The 17,215-nt window shown below is 49.8% G+C and overlaps 7 protein-coding genes across 8 annotated transcripts; 4 read left to right on the top strand and 3 right to left on the bottom strand.

Annotated features, from left to right (window-relative positions):
- Positions 1 to 94: 94 nt before the first annotated feature.
- On the top strand, positions 95 to 2,835 carry LOC117589721 (serine protease snake-like). Of its 2 annotated transcripts, XM_034281890.1 has the most exons (4): positions 95 to 256; positions 318 to 588; positions 651 to 1,058; positions 2,609 to 2,830. In XM_034281890.1, exons 1-4 carry the CDS (start codon positions 157 to 159, stop codon positions 2,787 to 2,789), a joined length of 960 nt encoding a protein of 319 aa, XP_034137781.1. In that variant the 5' UTR covers positions 95 to 156; the 3' UTR covers positions 2,790 to 2,830. The 2 variants fall into 2 exon arrangements, with proteins under 2 accessions (XP_034137781.1, XP_034137782.1); XM_034281891.1 differs by lacking the exons at positions 95 to 256; positions 318 to 588; positions 651 to 1,058 and adding exons at positions 1,650 to 1,810; positions 1,863 to 2,133 and having other exon boundaries at positions 2,201 to 2,835.
- Positions 2,836 to 3,011: 176 nt separating this feature from the next.
- LOC117589723 (serine protease snake) lies at positions 3,012 to 4,260 on the top strand. The gene is made up of 4 exons (XM_034281893.1): positions 3,012 to 3,149; positions 3,203 to 3,476; positions 3,533 to 3,845; positions 3,906 to 4,260. The coding sequence occupies exons 1-4, from the start codon at positions 3,071 to 3,073 to the stop codon at positions 4,179 to 4,181; spliced, it is 942 nt and encodes a 313-aa protein (XP_034137784.1). The 5' UTR covers positions 3,012 to 3,070; the 3' UTR covers positions 4,182 to 4,260.
- Positions 4,261 to 4,395: 135 nt separating this feature from the next.
- On the top strand, positions 4,396 to 7,555 carry LOC117589717 (NAD-dependent protein deacetylase Sirt7). The gene is made up of 2 exons (XM_034281882.1): positions 4,396 to 4,778; positions 4,912 to 7,555. Exons 1-2 carry the CDS (start codon positions 4,653 to 4,655, stop codon positions 7,186 to 7,188), a joined length of 2,403 nt encoding a protein of 800 aa, XP_034137773.1. The 5' UTR covers positions 4,396 to 4,652; the 3' UTR covers positions 7,189 to 7,555.
- On the bottom strand, positions 7,532 to 8,473 carry LOC117589725 (attacin-A-like). The gene is made up of 2 exons (XM_034281897.1): positions 8,100 to 8,473; positions 7,532 to 8,035 (listed from the first exon to the last, which is right to left on the bottom strand). Exons 1-2 carry the CDS (start codon positions 8,399 to 8,401, stop codon positions 7,630 to 7,632), a joined length of 708 nt encoding a protein of 235 aa, XP_034137788.1. The 5' UTR covers positions 8,402 to 8,473; the 3' UTR covers positions 7,532 to 7,629.
- A 403-nt stretch (positions 8,474 to 8,876) lies between these two features.
- On the bottom strand, positions 8,877 to 12,706 carry LOC117589715 (cullin-5). Its single transcript, XM_034281880.1, has 8 exons — positions 12,573 to 12,706; positions 11,138 to 12,496; positions 10,847 to 11,079; positions 10,656 to 10,776; positions 10,244 to 10,601; positions 10,007 to 10,185; positions 9,794 to 9,943; positions 8,877 to 9,731 (listed from the first exon to the last, which is right to left on the bottom strand). The coding sequence occupies exons 1-8, from the start codon at positions 12,579 to 12,581 to the stop codon at positions 9,594 to 9,596; spliced, it is 2,547 nt and encodes an 848-aa protein (XP_034137771.1). The 5' UTR covers positions 12,582 to 12,706; the 3' UTR covers positions 8,877 to 9,593.
- A 519-nt stretch (positions 12,707 to 13,225) lies between these two features.
- On the bottom strand, positions 13,226 to 16,118 carry LOC117589746 (TATA box-binding protein-associated factor RNA polymerase I subunit B). Its single transcript, XM_034281927.1, has 4 exons — positions 15,642 to 16,118; positions 15,474 to 15,585; positions 14,979 to 15,419; positions 13,226 to 14,920 (listed from the first exon to the last, which is right to left on the bottom strand). The coding sequence occupies exons 1-4, from the start codon at positions 16,055 to 16,057 to the stop codon at positions 13,286 to 13,288; spliced, it is 2,604 nt and encodes an 867-aa protein (XP_034137818.1). The 5' UTR covers positions 16,058 to 16,118; the 3' UTR covers positions 13,226 to 13,285.
- Positions 16,119 to 16,617: 499 nt separating this feature from the next.
- Positions 16,618 to 17,150, top strand: LOC117589698. The gene is made up of 2 exons (XM_034281859.1): positions 16,618 to 16,910; positions 16,965 to 17,150. The coding sequence occupies exons 1-2, from the start codon at positions 16,817 to 16,819 to the stop codon at positions 17,072 to 17,074; spliced, it is 204 nt and encodes a 67-aa protein (XP_034137750.1). The 5' UTR covers positions 16,618 to 16,816; the 3' UTR covers positions 17,075 to 17,150.
- Positions 17,151 to 17,215: the final 65 nt, after the last annotated feature.

Below are 17,215 nucleotides of genomic sequence, written 5' to 3'. Positions count from 1 at the left end.
GTGTGGCGGTAAACAGGTATCTATGGCAGCAGCTGATTGTGCGCTTGTAAGAGATTGAACTTGGCTCGTGCTGAGCGGAGCGGAGTTCTCCGCTGCGCAGTTCAATTAGTCGTCAAGCGTTCGTCTTTCAATGCAGTTCATCGACGTTTCATAACCATGTCGATGCGCTTACTGACTTCGGTGCTGTTGATGCTTTCGCTGAGCGGCATCGGTACTCTAGTGTTCAGCCAGAGCCCTGATCCAGCCGCGCAGCAAGGTAAATAAGATCTTCCAGATATTTTACACATGATCGCTAGCCTAGCACTTGCTTCTTGCAGCTTGCACACTCTTCAAGCGCACAGTGTTCGAGGAACGTGTGCCCATCAGCTTCTTCTTTGCCAATGCACCCATTACCTATGAGACAGTCGACTCCTGCCATGGCTCGCGACCTCTTATCGTGGGCGGATCACCGGCTGAGGCCAAGGAATTCCCGCATGCGGCACGACTTGGCAATCGCAATGCTGAAAACAAAACGAATTGGTTCTGTGGCGGCACTTTGATAAGCAATCGGCTTGTGCTCACAGCAGCCCATTGCTTCTACGCCGAATAGTGGGTCCAAACTATCGATCTTTTACACTAAATATTAAATCTTTCCCTCTCTCTTGCTGCAGTGGAGCTGTGAATGTGGTACGCTTGGGTGAACTGGAGTTTGATAACGACAAGGACGATGCGGAGCCGGAGGACTTTGAAGTGCTTAGCACCACAATGCATCCGGATTTCAATAATCCAGCGCTCTACAATGACATTGGCATCGTTCGGCTGCGTCGCGCGGTCAACTTTAGTTTGTATAAGCATCCCGCCTGCCTGCCCTTTGACGATGGCGAACGCCACGAGACCTTCATTGCCATTGGCTGGGGTGCACGGCAGTTTGCCCAGAAGCAGTCCAAGAAGCTCTTGAAAGTCCAGCTTCGCGGCTACGGACAGCGTTGCCTCACCAGCGTGGAGCCCAACGAGGAGCTGCCCAATGGCTATAATGCGAGCACACAACTCTGCATTGGCTCGCCCGAGAGCAAGGATACATGTAATGGGGACTCGGGTGGTCCGGTGCTCTCCTATCACAAGGACTATCCCTGCATGTATCACGTGATGGGCATCACCTCCCATGGCATTGCCTGCGATACACCCGATGTGCCCAGTGCCTACACAAGGGTCCACTACTATTTGGATTGGATCAAGCAGCATTTGGCGAGGTCCAATTGAAGATTTATTCCGTTTACAAGCCAAGTCCGTAAGGGCAGCAAATACATCGCTTATATTTCTATCTTTTTTGTGTGTTTGTGTTTGTTTGAGTACCAGGAAGAACGTTAAACTTAACCGGTTTGTAATTGATATTCAGAATCCCATTACTCATAAGTTATTTTTAAAATCAACGAGAGATTTGTTTAGGCTTCGATTGCCAAGAGTTTTGCTAACTTTTCTAAGTGCAAACCGGCTTAAAGATGGCCAAGTTGTAGCCTCAAAGATCGTACACATAATATTCATTTGCTTATATGATTTATAATCAATATAGTCAATGATTTCTACCCCTGTATCATCTGGTTATGGCAATCTCAATCTCTCGCTGGACGATAACCTCGCAAAGATCACACGGAGTCCGTCTATTGATTGGGGTTCATTCAGTAGCTGCCAGAGCGTTGCGAGTGTACAACACAAGACGAGTGACTGAGGAAAATGCAAACTGCGTTTACAATAAAGTTTTTACAGCTGTGCGCTGCCTGGCTGGTGCTAGCCACAGGCTGGACTACAGCCCAAGATCAGGATCTAGTCAGATGTGAGTAATCAGAGATTATAGACACGAACTCAATGGCCAATCGGTCCTACAGCATGCGCTGCCTACAAGAAGAGCGTGTTTGAGGAGACATCAGAGTTCAGTCTGCTCTATCTGAATGCACCGATCATCTACAAGACCAGAGACACATGCACCAGCTACACGCCGCTGATTATAGGTGGAGGTCCCGCCGTGCCCAAGGAGTTTCCACACGCCGCTCGCCTGGGTAATCGCGATGAAGATAACGAAATCAATTGGTTCTGTGGCGGCACACTGATCAGCAATCTACATGTTCTCACAGCTGCCCATTGCCTCTACAGCGAGAAGTGAGTATCAAACGGGGAGGAGATTCTCTTCGCTTAACTCTCCCTCTTGCTTGTCTCTCTGTTGCAGTGGCGCAGTGAATGTGGTTCGGTTGGGAGAACTCGAGTTCGACAACGACAAGGATGACGCTGATCCGGAGGACTTTAGTGTGGCCAACTCCACGGTGCATCCTGGCTACGCTCATCCCATCATTTACAATGACATTGCACTGCTGCGACTGAGCCGACCCGTCACCTTCAACGAGTACAAGCATCCGGCCTGCCTGCCCTTCCACGACGGCTCCAGCGATCAGACATTCATTGCCATCGGCTGGGGGCAGGTGAAGGTTGTCAGCGAGAGTTCCAAGAAGCTGCGAAAGGTGCGCCTGAATAACTATGGCACTCGCTGCAGCACCACATCCGAGCCGAACGAAGAGCTGCCCAATGGCTACAATGGCACCACTCAAATATGCATCGGCTCCAATGAGCACAAGGACACATGCAACGGGGACTCTGGTGGCCCGGTGTTGACATACCACAAGGACTTTCCGTGCATGTACCATGTGATGGGCATCACCTCCACGGGCAATTTCTGCGACACTCCAGACTTTCCAGGCCTCTACACACGCGTGCATCAATACTTGGACTGGATCAAAGCGGAGATGGTCAAGACGTCATAACAGTCACGTTTCCAATGCTAATTATAGTTCATATTTGTGCACATCACTCTGTAAGAGAGATGCAAATCGTAACTTTTCTTGGAAGTCGGGAACAAGGGGAACTTCTGTTTGTTTTAGCGATTTGGCTGGGGCTGTGGCTGGGGCTGCTCTGCCGATCAATCTGCTCGGCGATGAATAACCCAAAAACGATACGAAACCCGTTCTGGGCGGGCGGTAGGTTTTAGCGTCTCACTTGATTAGCGGCTGAGCCAGCAGCAATCGCAATTAAATCTGTAGCAAAGATGATTCTCGTGCTGTTGTCGCTGCTGCTTAGCCTCCTACTGCCATGTGGTTTGGGCCAGCATTCGGATATTGTGCGCTGTAAGTGTGGATGGATATAAACTCTCCTGATGATCTCACCTCATCCTTCACAGCATGCACGCGTCTCAAACAGAGCGTGTTCGAGGAGAAGTTGGACTACAGTTTTCTATTTCCCGGCGCGCCCATTCAGCGCCGAACTGTGGACAATTGCCGCAGCTATACGCCGCTGATTGTGGGCGGGCATCCGGCCAATCCCAAGGAGTTTCCACATATGGCACGACTCGGACGTCGCCTGGAGCTGGGCAGGCGAATTGATTGGTTCTGCGGCGGCACTTTGATAAGTGAACGCTTCGTGCTAACCGCTGCCCACTGCCTGGAATCGGAACAGTAAGTGACAAACTGATTTAGTCTGCTGAATAAATGATCTTCGACTATTCCCGCAGAGGTGAGGTGAATGTGGTGCGTCTGGGCGAGTTGGACTTTGACACGTTTGAGGATGATGCTGCCCCCAGGGACTACAATGTGGCGGGCTATCTGACGCATCCGAACTATGCGGATCCACAGCTCTACCATGACATCGGACTGGTCAAGCTGGCAGAGGATGTTATATACGATCTGTACAAGCATCCCGCCTGCCTGCCCTTCGACGATCAGCGTTACAGTTCCTTCATAGCCGTGGGCTGGGGCAGCACAGGATTCGCTGTGAAACCCTCCGCGAAGCTGCTAAAAGTGAAACTGGATCGCTACGAGGATTGGGTACGACGCTTATCCATCACAGCATTGAAGATACCAATACGATAACAAGTACCCTTTCAGGTTTGCCAGAAGGTTCTCTCGCGACAACTTGAGGAATATCCTCATGGCTTCGATGCCAGCACCCAAGTGTGCGTGGGCTCTGATAGGGCACAGGACACATGCAACGGTGATTCTGGGGGTCCTATATTGATGTACCATCAGAATTATCCCTGCATGTATCATGTGATGGGCATAACTTCGGCGGGTGTGTCATGCGGCACGCCAGGAATTCCCGGCATTTACACGCGCGTCTACCGTTATCTGGATTGGATAACACAAACGATAGCCAAGTATTGAATGAATTTATTGATGCTGTATGCTGTCGAAATCTACCTCTTATTCAATTAGTTTGATTAAATTAGCTTTGGTCTATAAACCGTGCCATAACGGCTTTTCTGTTGTCACTGCATGCAGTGAGTGCAAACTATCGCCAAGTCACGGAATTGATTTCGTGCAGCCCTGAAACATCGATACACGCAAAATGCTCGATGGCCGCGCACTGGAACATCGATAGTTGTTTACCTTTTTTCTAACAAAAAACAAAATATATTATATGAATAAAACATAAAACAATTAATTGTAAACGTCCCGACAAATGCAGGAGTGTAGGGTAAAAAACATGTAAGAGTGCGCGCTGCCTAACCTTTCACACCGCTCGCATCGGCACGCTTTTTGCTGCCAAAATCCCCCCCAACCCCTGTGCGCTGGCTGGGGAGCATTTTAAGTTTGGATTTGCAGAAACTACGGCCCGGAGACCGCTGGCTAGTCATGGAGGAGGACGTGGGGCTGCCGGAGCCCAGTGCGGATGTGGCGCAATCTTATATAACGCGCGCGAAAGTGAATCCCGCAAAAAAGGACAACGAGAAGCGGCGTCGAAAGGATGCTATGCGAAAGGTAATTAGTGTGCGCAACCCCCACACACATACACGCACACAGGCACATGCAAGTGATTGCAATTTTGTATCTGAGCGTGTGTATCTGTGTTTCCCATTGATGCTAATCAAAGATTATATTGCGCTTCCTTTAGGTTTCGCTTATATTACGGAAATGCGACTCCCTGCGCTCCGTCGACGATCGCCAGTTTCTGGAGAAGCACCCGGACATGGTGAAGACCACAAAGAAGCGAAAGGAACGCATCGAGATCTACAAAGAGCGCGTTGTCGAGAAAGAGGATGCGCCGCACGTGATCGAGGCCAAGGTGGAGCAGCTGGCCAACATCATCTCCCAGGCGAAGCATCTCATCTGCTACACAGGCGCTGGCATCAGCACGGCGGCCCTCATTCCCGACTATCGCGGCAGCAAGGGCATCTGGACGCTGCTGCAGAAGGGCAAGGACATCGGCGAGCATGATCTGTCCAGTGCGAATCCCACCTACACCCACATGGCCCTGTACGAGCTGCACCGGCGCCGCCTGCTCCATCATGTTGTCTCGCAGAACTGCGACGGTCTGCATCTGCGATCGGGCCTGCCGCGCCACTCACTCTCCGAGATCCATGGCAACATGTACGTGGAGGTGTGCAAGCACTGCAAGCCGAATGCCGTCTACTGGCGACAGTTTGACACGACGGAGATGACGGCCCGCTACTGCCACAAGACCCACCGGCTGTGCCACCGCTGCTCGGAACCACTGTACGACACCATTGTGCACTTTGGAGAGCGCGGCAACCTCAAGTGGCCGCTCAACTGGACCGGGGCCACGCAGCACTCGGAGCGAGCGGACGTGATCCTCTGCCTGGGCTCTAGTCTGAAGGTGCTCAAGAAGTACACGTGGCTGTGGCAGATGGACAAGCCAGCGCGCCAACGGGCCAAGATCTGTGTGGTGAATCTGCAGTGGACGCCCAAAGACAACATTGCCAGCATCAAGATCAACGGCAAGTGCGATCGCGTCATGGCGCAGCTGATGCAACTGCTGAACATCTCCGTGCCTGTGTACACCAAGGAAAAGGATCCCATTTTCGCACACGCCACACTGCTAATGCCCGAGGAGTTGCACACGCTCACGCAGCCGCTGCTCAAGAATGCCGACGAGGATGAGGCCTTCACCACCACCACGGAAGAGACACAGGACTCGACCATCTCGACGGAAAGCTGCAGCTTCAGCGATCTGCCCATAGGCAAGGGGCCGCGTATCCGCACGCCCATTAAGAACGGCAGACGCATTAAGACAAACCTCGATCTGCGTCACAAGTTCGTGCGGAGTGTGTGCTCGAACCTAATAAACGGCAACGATGCGGAGGTCAAGATAGAACCAACATCCAATGGAGAACTCAAGCTGGACAATGGCTCGGGGCCTGGCTCTGCGCTGCTGCTGGTGGAAGAGAAGGAGCAGACGACGACGACAACAATCAAAGTGGAGACTGAACTGAAGCTGGAGGAGGCACTGGACATCAGCCCCAACCACGATGACGCCCTGCTCCTCACCACCGTGAAGCAGGAGATGCAGCTGCTGGAGTTGCTGCCGAAACTGGAGCCGCTCTCGCTCAAGGAGGAAGTGGAATTTGATATGGAGACGGGGATCAAGACGGGCATCAACCCGAAAGTGGAGAGCATGGAACTGCCAAAACTAGTCGCTATACAGAAGACCCAACAGGATGAAAGTCCGCGAACGAGTCTGCCGAGTCTCTGCCAACTGCCTGTGGAACTGTTTCTGGAGCCCGTGCAGCTGCCGCCGCTGGTGCCCATTGGGGCGCCGCTGTCCACACCCTTCATCGAACCGAAGCACATACTGCCACCAGTGTTCCAGTCACTCAATATACAGATCCAAAGCGATGGTGCCACCTGCTCGGCGGACTCCACCACCGAGGAGGACGAAGAGAACGAGCTCTCGCAGATGGACATGCTGCGGCAGCACAACGACGAGGAGCTCCTCCGGCAGTTGCCCAGCTGGTACGACGCCAAGTACGCGTATTCCGGTCTACACAGCATACTCATCCCCCCGCCCGAGGATCTCAACATTTGGAACTCGCAGGTGGTGCCGAATTTCGCCATGAATCGCTCGGCCGCCAGTTGCGGCTTCTGCTTCGATCGTTATGCCGAGCTGGACTGCCAGTTCTATCGGCAGTGGAACCTCAACCAGCGCAAGCACAAGAAGCGCGCACGCAGCGGCCGCTTTGTAGTCTGCGAGTGCTGTCCGACCAGCGACGATGAGGATGAGTACGACGAGAATATCTCCCTGGCGCACATTGCGGCAGCGGAGACGGCCAAGCGTCGCCAGCAGCTGACCACGAGTTTCCCCCGCAAGCTGGCACGCACACAGGCGGGTTGGTATGGCAAGGGCTACAAGAAGGGTCGCAAGCGCAGATAGACAGATCACAGATGCTCGCTTCAATAGTATTTTAGCCATAGGAACATAAGTTTATAGCATAGATGGTAGAGAGTCTCCCCCACCCAGCATAGGGTGGGGGTGTATAACTTTTACCTTTTTAATTTGTCTACTTTATGTACGTCCATGTCCAATTTTAAGATGTTCACTTGTGTGCGATTTGTGTGGTGTCCTTTTGTCCCATTTTTAGGGATCTTTTGTCTTTGATTTGTGTTCGATGTTTGTGTATTTATTTGGAAATCCTATTTATAAGGATCCTTGTCACAGCAAATCACTTTTTATGCCGCCCCCTTTTACCTTTTAGGTTAAATAAACAATAAGGGCATTCGTTATGCTATAACCAATTGAATTTTAATTGTTGGATTGGTAACATTTTCTATAAAGTATTACTATAAAGAAATTTCATCATTTAACATTCCATCTTTAACCACCGAAACGATGGCTGAGACCCAGACCAGCGCCAAAGTCTGTCCTTTGGTTGGAGAATGGACCACTCATCCACTTGTTGGCCGATCCCGTCAGATCCAATTTCGTGTTGCGATCAGCCGAGGACCACAGATTGGCACGAGCTTCGGCGCCCAACTGACGACCAATGCCGGGGAAATTGCTGTGCGTCACACTGGCACCATGTCCATTGATGTGCGAGTAGTCCAGGGCGGCGCCATTTCGTTGGAACTCAAAGCCATTGGCCAGCTTGTTCTGCGAAGCGAACGCCTTGGCATCGAGATTGTGTACGCCGTTGTTGAAGAGATTGGCATGAACCTCCTGCTGGAAGGAGTCCTTTACGCCGGGTGTGTGAGTCCTCGTCAAAGAGGCACCATGGCCATGGCTGTGGGGAAGAAAGGAAACTCGTGAGACGACTGTTTCCTGGTTGCCTCTTGTGATTCACTTACTTATTGTAGGCCGCAGTTCCACCCACGGTGACGGGACCTGATTGTGTGTTTCCAGCGGCAAAACCCTGGATCACAGCATTATGATCGGGAGTACCAAATCCCTTGGTCAGATCCATACGAGCATCGGCACCACCAGCCGGGTTGGAAGCCACTGAGCCGCCCAGCACCTGACGACGGAAACGATGGCGAAATAGCGGTTTTGGAGGTGGGCTCTGGGGTAAAGGCCTGAGCCGCTGAGGCATTGCCTCGGCTATGGCTCCCAGTGCAACAAGTGCCACAATTAGAATGCTTCCCTTCTGCATGTTGTGTTTGGTTTGCTTTGCTTTGTGTTGTCTTAGCTGTGGAATGAACGAACGCTGACTGATGCCTGATTGTGGCTCACCTTTCGCTTTTATAGCGAACGAGCTTGCGTACGAGGGGGGATCACATCGATCTTCCATCTGTCTTATCAGCTAGTAATTCCCCGCTCAGCACCGGCTGTCTTTTGGCTGCTGTGATTTACATTTGTTTATTCTTTAGGAGGGCTCTGACCTTATCTTCCGCTATGCTGCCTCGTTGCACAGCCAACTTGTTGCTCCTTTTTTTGTGGGATTTACCTGCGCCTAATACATATAGCCGGAAATAAATGGATTTTTAGGGAACTTAGAAAAGTACCTTGGGGCTTCGCTGTTTCCTAATTTAATTTCCTAATTTATGTACATAAATATGTATATGGCCTATAGCGAAATATATCCTCTAACCCATTGAAATATTTCTCAGTGATTAAAAAGTCGTTCATTTCGCTTTCATTTATCTGTGTAGAACCAAGTTTATTCACTTATTAACTTAAGGCTTAAAGTATTGCTAATTTAGTTTTAGTTTTCGCGATCATTTTATGTGTGTGTGTGTGTGTGTGTTGTTGTGTGAGTGTGTGATTAGGCATTCATGCTGGACTGATTGAAGAGGAAGTTGCTTCAATCGCTGCGCTCTCTCTCACTTGGAACATTACAAAGAGCAGACAACAAACAAACAAACAAACAAATAAAAAAAACAAATGGAACAGAACACATAAAGAATACAGCGAGACGAGATGATTAGATTAGCGCTATATACCGATTGATATTATCGATCTGTTGGGAGTGTGGATTGATTGGACATAATACCTAGATCTATGCTGCCGGGCAGCCGCCATTGGAAACGAAATATATAAAAGTACAATTAAAGTAGACAGGGAATACAAGCAGTTACAAGAAGCCATATAAATTTAAATACAATTTGTATAAATGCTGCGAGGGCACGCACACACATTTCCATATAATACAATTAGGGATCCAAGTGTTCCCATCCAACAGATGCATTGAGACGTTTGAGGCCTTAGAGCGTGCTTAGAGCACAACAGAATTGAGATTTTAAAAAAGTGGAGCTTGAGTGTGTGAGGAATGGAAACGGAAATTGAGGAGGAATGATTGCTTAAATGTGGTAGGTGCAGGGTGGGGTCCGGGCTTGAGACTAGAGTTAGGCCACATAGATGAACATATTGATGTCGTCGTCGTCGCGGCGCATGTACTTGTGCTCAATGAGCCACTCCAGCTGCTCCTTGATCATCTTCTTGGACGGCAGGAACATATTCTTCAGTATATCGATGAGTTCACCCTATAAATCAGGCGATAATACATTAATATCTTCTTCAATTAAACGCACACTCGAACACCCACCTGCAGTGCTGCATTGTTCATCCTTTTTCGCACTTTCATAATCTTAATGATGGCCTCTTGGGTGCGCAGTATGCGTAGCTGCACTATGGACTGATTATCCTCCTGCTGCGAACGCTCAGTGCTGAGCTGCAAGCGTCCAATCAGATTGAGCTGTCAACAAAGATGGCAGAGGGTTAGTCTCAGCTGATAGGTATTGAATTGACCTTTTCCTACCTTGCCACGTCGCTGCGATTTGCCATTCTTGACAATGGCAAACTCCTGATTGATATAGAATAAAGTGTTCTCTGTAAAATCCTTGGGCGAACCAATGACCGCCGGCTCCATCAGCAGTATTTGTTTTTTGATCTTCGGGAAGGCAACCAAAGACCACAGCGTGCGCCTCAGCTCGGGATCTGCAAATAGAGCAACAAATAAGACAGTAGCACAAGTAAAATAAGTCTCAAATCCTACCTGGCAGCTCGGTGGCCAGTCGGAGATTCTCGTAGGAGATTTTATCATGCTGTCGCTGATTCCAGGCAAACAGAACGGCCATCTGGAAGGTGGTCACATCCAGATCGTAGCGTCCAAAGTTGTTCACAAAGGTGATGGTGCCGTTGCTCATGTGATGATACCACTGCAGCTTCCTGCCGGAATGCTTCTTCTTGTAGAACTCCTCCACATCGGGTATATAGTCCTCCAATTCGATTGGCAGCGATACGGACACACGCTCCGAGCAGCGGGCCCAGGCCCCAGCGTTGAGAATTTTGATATTGATAGCATCATGACGACTTATCGAAGTGCGGAATTGAGTATTTAGATCCTCGCTGACCTGTAAACGAATTTCAGTTGGAAGAGAGCACAGGGGACACCACGAGCGACTAACCTTAATGTCCTGGAACATGCGCGCCAGACGATTCACATAGTCCGCTGGCATTCCCACCTCTCTCAGCCACTCGACAATGTCCTCCTCCTTTTCGCTGTCTGCACTGGTGCCCAGAATCAAGCTGCATCAATGGAAGGTGGAAATATTTATAGCGTTAAGAGTTCTCTGAACCCCAACAACTCCCAAATTACCGTCTCGTTAAGTGAACCTTGTGGTAGCGCATGAAGACATCTTTGTTATTGACATATTTCAGTACGAGCAGGACATCGCGCAGGCGGGCATCGATCTGTTCGCTGGTCAGGCGTTTGCTCAAGGGCGTGCGACGCAGCAGCATGTCGCAGTAGTTGGCCAACAGCTCGGGGCATTTACTCTCGGGTGCCGTGAACTTCACACCTCGATTGGCAATGCTCGTGGGCAGCTCCATCTATGAGATAAAACAGTTATACAAAAAGGGCTACGTGGATGCCAGTATTTCCACTTACTTTGAACACACTGGTGTCATTGACTACCGTCTTGAAGGCAATGTCGCGGGCGGTGAGGAATCGTGGATCATCGTTGAAGGCATTCCGCACCAGATCGCTGAACTTATTGAAGAGCTCCAGCAGCCGTTCCACATACTTCTCCGAGTCCTGGGTAATGATATCCGAGGCGGAGAGCATGTCGGCCAGACCGGCGGACATAATGTGCCGCTGGAGGTCACCCATCATGGCCTCCACACCGACGCCGTGCAGCACGCGATCCATCAGGCGGAACATCAGATTGAGACGCTCCGTCTCGTAGTCCCTAATGAGGGCCGGGCACTCGGCAATGATCGAATTGAGGTGATCCACAATGAGCACCTTCACCAGGGTGTAGGTGAGTATGCTGAAGCTGCTGGGCTCCAGATAGCGCTTTGCGCGCACCTCCTCCTCCCGCAGCTTGGCGTCCGCGTACTTCATGTAGGCCAGCACGCCGTTTTGCTGCTGCTGTTCCGTGGACTTCAGACGATAGAATTCGGCGGTTGCCTTCAGATAGGCCATCTCGAAGTTCTCGCGGTAGATCTCCAGCTTGTCCTCGGCGTTGGACGAGAGATTCACGTAGCTTTCGCGCACGCCCACCACCAGCTGGGCATCGTAGGCGTCGCCATTTCGCTCGGCGTGCACGATCTTCATGGCCGAGTCCTGCAGGCGGTGCTTGATGTCGTGGAAGATGTGCTTGTTCCACGAGTCGAGCATCAGCTTGCGCACGGGACTGTCTTCCGTGGGATTCTTCTTGGAGCTGGAGCTGGCCGTATTGCTTGCGGCGGCAGCGGCGGCGGCACTTGTCGAGGCGGTGGCGGAGGTGGACGCTGTGGCAGAGGCTGCTGATGTAGAGGCTCCCGATGTGCCTGCTGCAGAGGTGGATGCGGCCGGATTCACGGAGGAACTTCTTGTGGCCGCCTGATTGCTGCAGGAGGCCGCATTCGAGGTGGACGCACTGGTGCTGGCGCCCGAGGCGGACGAGCTTGAGACGGGCTTCACCTGCGGCGACTGCTCCAGCTGGCGGAAGGGCAGGGGCAGATAGTTGGACTGTGTAAAGAACTTCCGCCACTCCACAATGTAGGTGGCCAGCAGGGCCTGTTCGCCCCGCTGCGCCTGCACCTGGCTCTGGGCGTGCACAATGAACTCGACAATGTCCTGCTGCAGGCAGTCGTATATCTTGGCCGCTCCCTTCTCGTCCCACAGGCACACAAAGTGCACGCCAAAGAAGAGGTCCTGCCATTCGCGCTGCGACACCGTGTCCTGCCGCAACAGCTTCAGCACAATCTTCCTTTTGTCGGGCCAAACCTCGTCGAAGATGTCCCTGTCCTTTTTGCCGCTTGCCTGAGAAAAAATACATGGGGAAGCCGTTCAGTGAGTACTTTTCGGCCATCGATTATTGATTGCTCAGTTCGTTTACCCTTAGCATTTTGTTCGTCGCAATCTCTTTGTTTTTGTTGGTGCGTCCGCTTCACTTCATTTATTTATTTTTTTTTGTAATTAAAAAACATTTGTTAGCGATGACACCAGTGGGGCAGCGGATTTTTCTGCCCATCAGGTTTTTACCGAAATATACCAAAATTCTATTCGAAAAGCTACCGTAAATATACCGAGGTGAAAACGAGCTTAGCCCCTTTTGCCCCCTATTTTTAAAATGGCGAACGATTGGAATTAAGCCACCGAAAATAATTATTTCCATTTATTCTATCCTTCCACGTTAGTTATCTTTCACTCCCCTAACATATATCAAGTTTCTTCACTTTAGTTTTGTCAAACAATGGGTTAATCAGTCCCTGCCCATGCTCGGGAATGTATTCCCGAATTTTGGTATTCTGTTTAATATTACTAGTTGGAGTGGACTTTCCGCGCTAAACTTCTTATTTTATTTGATTCATCATTCAATCCGCATAAGATTAGTTCATTTTTAGCGTACCAAAAAGAGGTTAACAAAAAATAGAAGCATAAAACGTAAGTGGGAATGAAATGTTACGTTATTTAAACACTTGTTGCTTGTCAACCGCATATGTTGAAGAACAATAAATTATAAATTGAATAAATTATGTTGAAGAAAAATTAGGACTAAAGCGGTATTTTTTTATTCTTTTGGCTATTCATTTAAATGCTTCCCTCATTCTACCACATGTCTCTATATAATTTAGTCATCATATTGATGTCCTTGTTTGGATTATTGTACTTGAATCGCAAGTTGTCCTTGTGGTTGCTCCAGTCCTCGATGCCATGGTGAAGTACTACCTCCAGGACGAGCAGCTGCTCGTAGAGCACAGACCAGCAGACGCCAATGGTTGCGGCGCAGGTCTCGAGCAACCAGCGGAAGGAGCAGGGGAACAGGGTTCGCAGCTCACGCTGATGCGCCTGCGGTAATTTGTGCATGTGGCCGTGCAGCAGCCAGATATCGAAGTTTGACACGTTCAGCATCTGCGTCATCTTTTGAACCTCTCCCTCTTCAACGACTTCTTCCTTGGGCTCGATCAGCTCATAATCCGTCAGAGAGCTGCGAGAGTTCAAGCGTCGGCGGGGCATGTTCAACGGAAACGGCAGCGGTTCCATGTGCGCCTCGTCAAAAGTTTGCAGAGAACTAAGCTCGTCCAAGGAGATCTCCTCGTCGTTCAGCTTCACGCGGACTTTGGGTGTCTTGTAAATTTTCCAAAACGGATTATCTTCCTCCATTTTCTGGCGGCGAGCCGCACGCTCATACACCTTGTACCGTGGGCAATAGGTGGCCACGGGCTGGCGGAACTTGAAGATCGGACGCTTTATCTTCTTTCGCAGCTCCTGGATCCACTCGTCGCCCGTGATGTCACAGTTGGCGCGGAATTCCGACGACTTCTGGTCCAGTTTTGGGAAAAACTGGAAGATACCCACCCTCTGGTAGTCCTCCTGGCAGGAGAGTTCCTGCACGCACAACTTGACTTGATGTTTTGCTAGGTAATCGGCAAGATCCTTGGTCTTTGCCATAAAGGGATCCAGCTGACGCTCAGAGTGCTCCACCCACATATACTCGGGAATCTTGACGCTCATGTCCTCGCCCTCGGCCCGCGAAGCGTGCATGAGCAGCCGTTTGAAGTAGCTGAGGGCTGGCGTCATGCTGGCCTGGAACTCGATGTGGTCCTTTGCAGTCATCTCAGCGCTGCCCTCGCCATACTTCTCCTTGAGCAGACACTCGAAGGTGTGGCGCATGTTCTCGCTCTGTCGCATGGCCGGCGTCATCTCCAGCTCGTTGAAGCTTTTATCGTGTTCTTCCTGCTTCCGCTCCTTGATGAGGATATCATTGAGCTGCCGCTCAAGATGGTTGACCACTCCGAAACGCTGGGCAAAGCTCTGATTGTAGTGCGAAACCAAAACCTTGCGCAGCTCCACAAAATGCATCCACTCCCCGAAGACAAACAGGTTGGCAGGCGCTTCCTCGCCGTCAGTGTGTTCCTGCTGTAGCTTCTGCAGAAGCTCATTCACTTCCGCCGCAGTCTCGGATATCTTCTGCTCCTTGACATCGTCCAGGCCAAACAACAGCTTCATGACGTACACGATGTAGGCCATGACACGGGCCTCATAGCGAGGGTAAGTCCACGTATCCCACAGGCGCCTGAACTCGGGCAGATGGAAATCCATCAGGCGGCACACATACTCAGCCACTGCGGGCGGCAGGCTCAGTTCTCTGACGTAGCGTTGTGTCAGGGCGGTCAGGTCCGGCGTCTGGAATTCAGTGAGATCTATAAAGCGCGACATGTAACCCACTTGTGTGCGCAGGAACTGCAAGGACAAAGGATAGTTAGTAATTCCTGTAAGTCAAGCCCGAGCCGAGTCTCACCTCGTAGCTACACTTGTCCACTTGGTGCCCTAATTGCAGCTCCTTTATCAGCGTCTTGCTGCGCACAGCCACATCCTCTGGCACATATTTAAGGAGGTAGCGGCTGGTCAGATGCTCCTCGTCAATCAGCCGCAGCAGGTCCGTCAGCTGTAAGTCGTCTCCGATCATGTTCAGCGCAATGGCCAGTACCACATAGAGCTTGTTGATGTTCAGGAGGAAGATATTCCGATCGCAGTGGCCCAGATTCTTGGCCTTTGGGCGCAGACCATGGCACCGCATGCTGCCCGTGCTGTCCATGCTGTGCTTGTCCAAATGCTTGAGTGCCATATGCCGCTTTAGGGTCTTGCGTGCTCTATAGGACCACTGCAAGCGAATGCTATGCCCCGCTGTGGACTCTGTAGCCGCATCCTTCTTGCTACAAACGGTGGCGTCTAGTTTGCGCTGTAGGAAAAATATTAGAACATGGCCTTAGGCACGTTGCTAAGATAATATCACCTTGGTTTTCCTCCACTGTCGCCACTTGGAGCGCTCATCATCCAGATTACTTTTATCCAGCCGCTCCCTCTTTCGCTTGGCCTGCTGGTGATTGTAAATGATGCGCGCATCTCTGCAAAATAGAGACTCATTTGAATGGAACAACTTTAACTGCGCCACTGGACCTACCTGGGCAGAGAGCGCACATTGAGCTTGGGCAAACCCATTACATTGCTCTTATAAAAGGCCACCTCCATGCGTCCAAGGTAGGCGGCCCACACCTGCAGTGTCATCAGCTTCAGTTCCGGCTTGGCCCCTAAGTCGAGCAACTCCTGCGTTAAGCCACGCAGCACATAGTTGTAGAACTCCCATGAGGTTATTTCATTGTCCTCCGTTTTGATCTGTGGCTGCTTGATGGTCCGCACCGTAGTGTGATTTTTTGTATCGTTGAAAGTGTCTTCGGCGTTTATCTCCACTGCTCTCAGTTGTTCCTTTTTGGTGCCGCACTCGATGCAATAGTAGTAGCCCTCGCGCTCCTGGAATTTCCGCTCTGCGCACACATCGCACTGCATGTCGTCCACCTCCACTACATCGGTTTCGTCCATTTTTACTTATAATTGAATATTATTTACAATTCTATTTGAAAACGTGCACCTCCACCAGTGTGACCGCGGATTTATCTATCCAATATACCGACAGATCCTCGGAAACATACCGAAACATACCCTTTAATTTTCATACTGTAAATGTACCGTAAATCTTAAATAATTTTCCTAGACATTTCATCTTTAGTTTAATATTACCACAAGACTGGCGGATTATCATGACTTATCTTTAATGGATTGATTGCAAAATAAGGGAAAGTGGGAGCTGCTGGCCAACCCATAGTATTGTACAGTATGGGTAGTTTTGTATCCTGTTTCCAATAATTAATATATTTAGTACCATTTTACCAGATACTTTTAAAATATCCCCTAAAGTATATCATACACCGTAAATGGTCACCCTGCCCTCCACTAGAGCAGAAGAATAATGTCGATAATAACAACGATGTTTTTCGGCTTAATCATCGTATCATTTTTGTCAATTCAAATAAGCGCCTGATACAGTAAAGACAAATATCACAAGAGACCAAATAACATTTCTGAATAAACATCTATGTTAATATTCGCTGAAACAACAGAATGAGAACATGGCCTTACTGTCAATTCTAAGATAAGACATAATGATGGAAGCCTGGGGAAGATACTTCACTAATGACTGAGATAATTTGTTATGCCATTTGCATAGCATAGCTCATGCGACAGCGTTTTGCTATATAAGCCTAGCATGAAAGCTCAGAACTTTACTTACAACAATCCAACATGTCTTCTCTGCGTCTGGTCCTGCTTTGCCTGGCTCTCTTTGTGGCGGTGTATGCCCAGCCCGCTCCAGGAGCTCCAGAAGATCCCACTGAGAGTAAGTCGAAAATAATAATCAGAATATTGATTATTTACTAATACATTCCAACAGCTACACCTGACGTTGTGACCTTAGTGGGCGCCTCTGCTGATGGCGCACAGCCTCGAACTCTGGCACTGCTGCTGCCTCTGCTGTGCCCCAGTGAGTACTCTGTTGGATAAACAAATGATTTGAGATGTAATAAAGTTTAATAAATAATCAAGCAATCAAGCAAGCAGAATAAACGTTTTTTGAATGCATTTCTTCAAACATATAATTTTTAAATTCTTTAGGGCATCAAACTAAAGCAAAGTAAAACACAT

This window comes from Drosophila guanche, unplaced genomic scaffold (assembly GCF_900245975.1).
Source record: "Drosophila guanche unplaced genomic scaffold, DGUA_6, whole genome shotgun sequence".
NCBI lineage: Eukaryota > Metazoa > Arthropoda > Insecta > Diptera > Drosophilidae > Drosophila > Drosophila guanche.
This window is presented reverse-complemented; position numbering and strand designations above follow the sequence as displayed.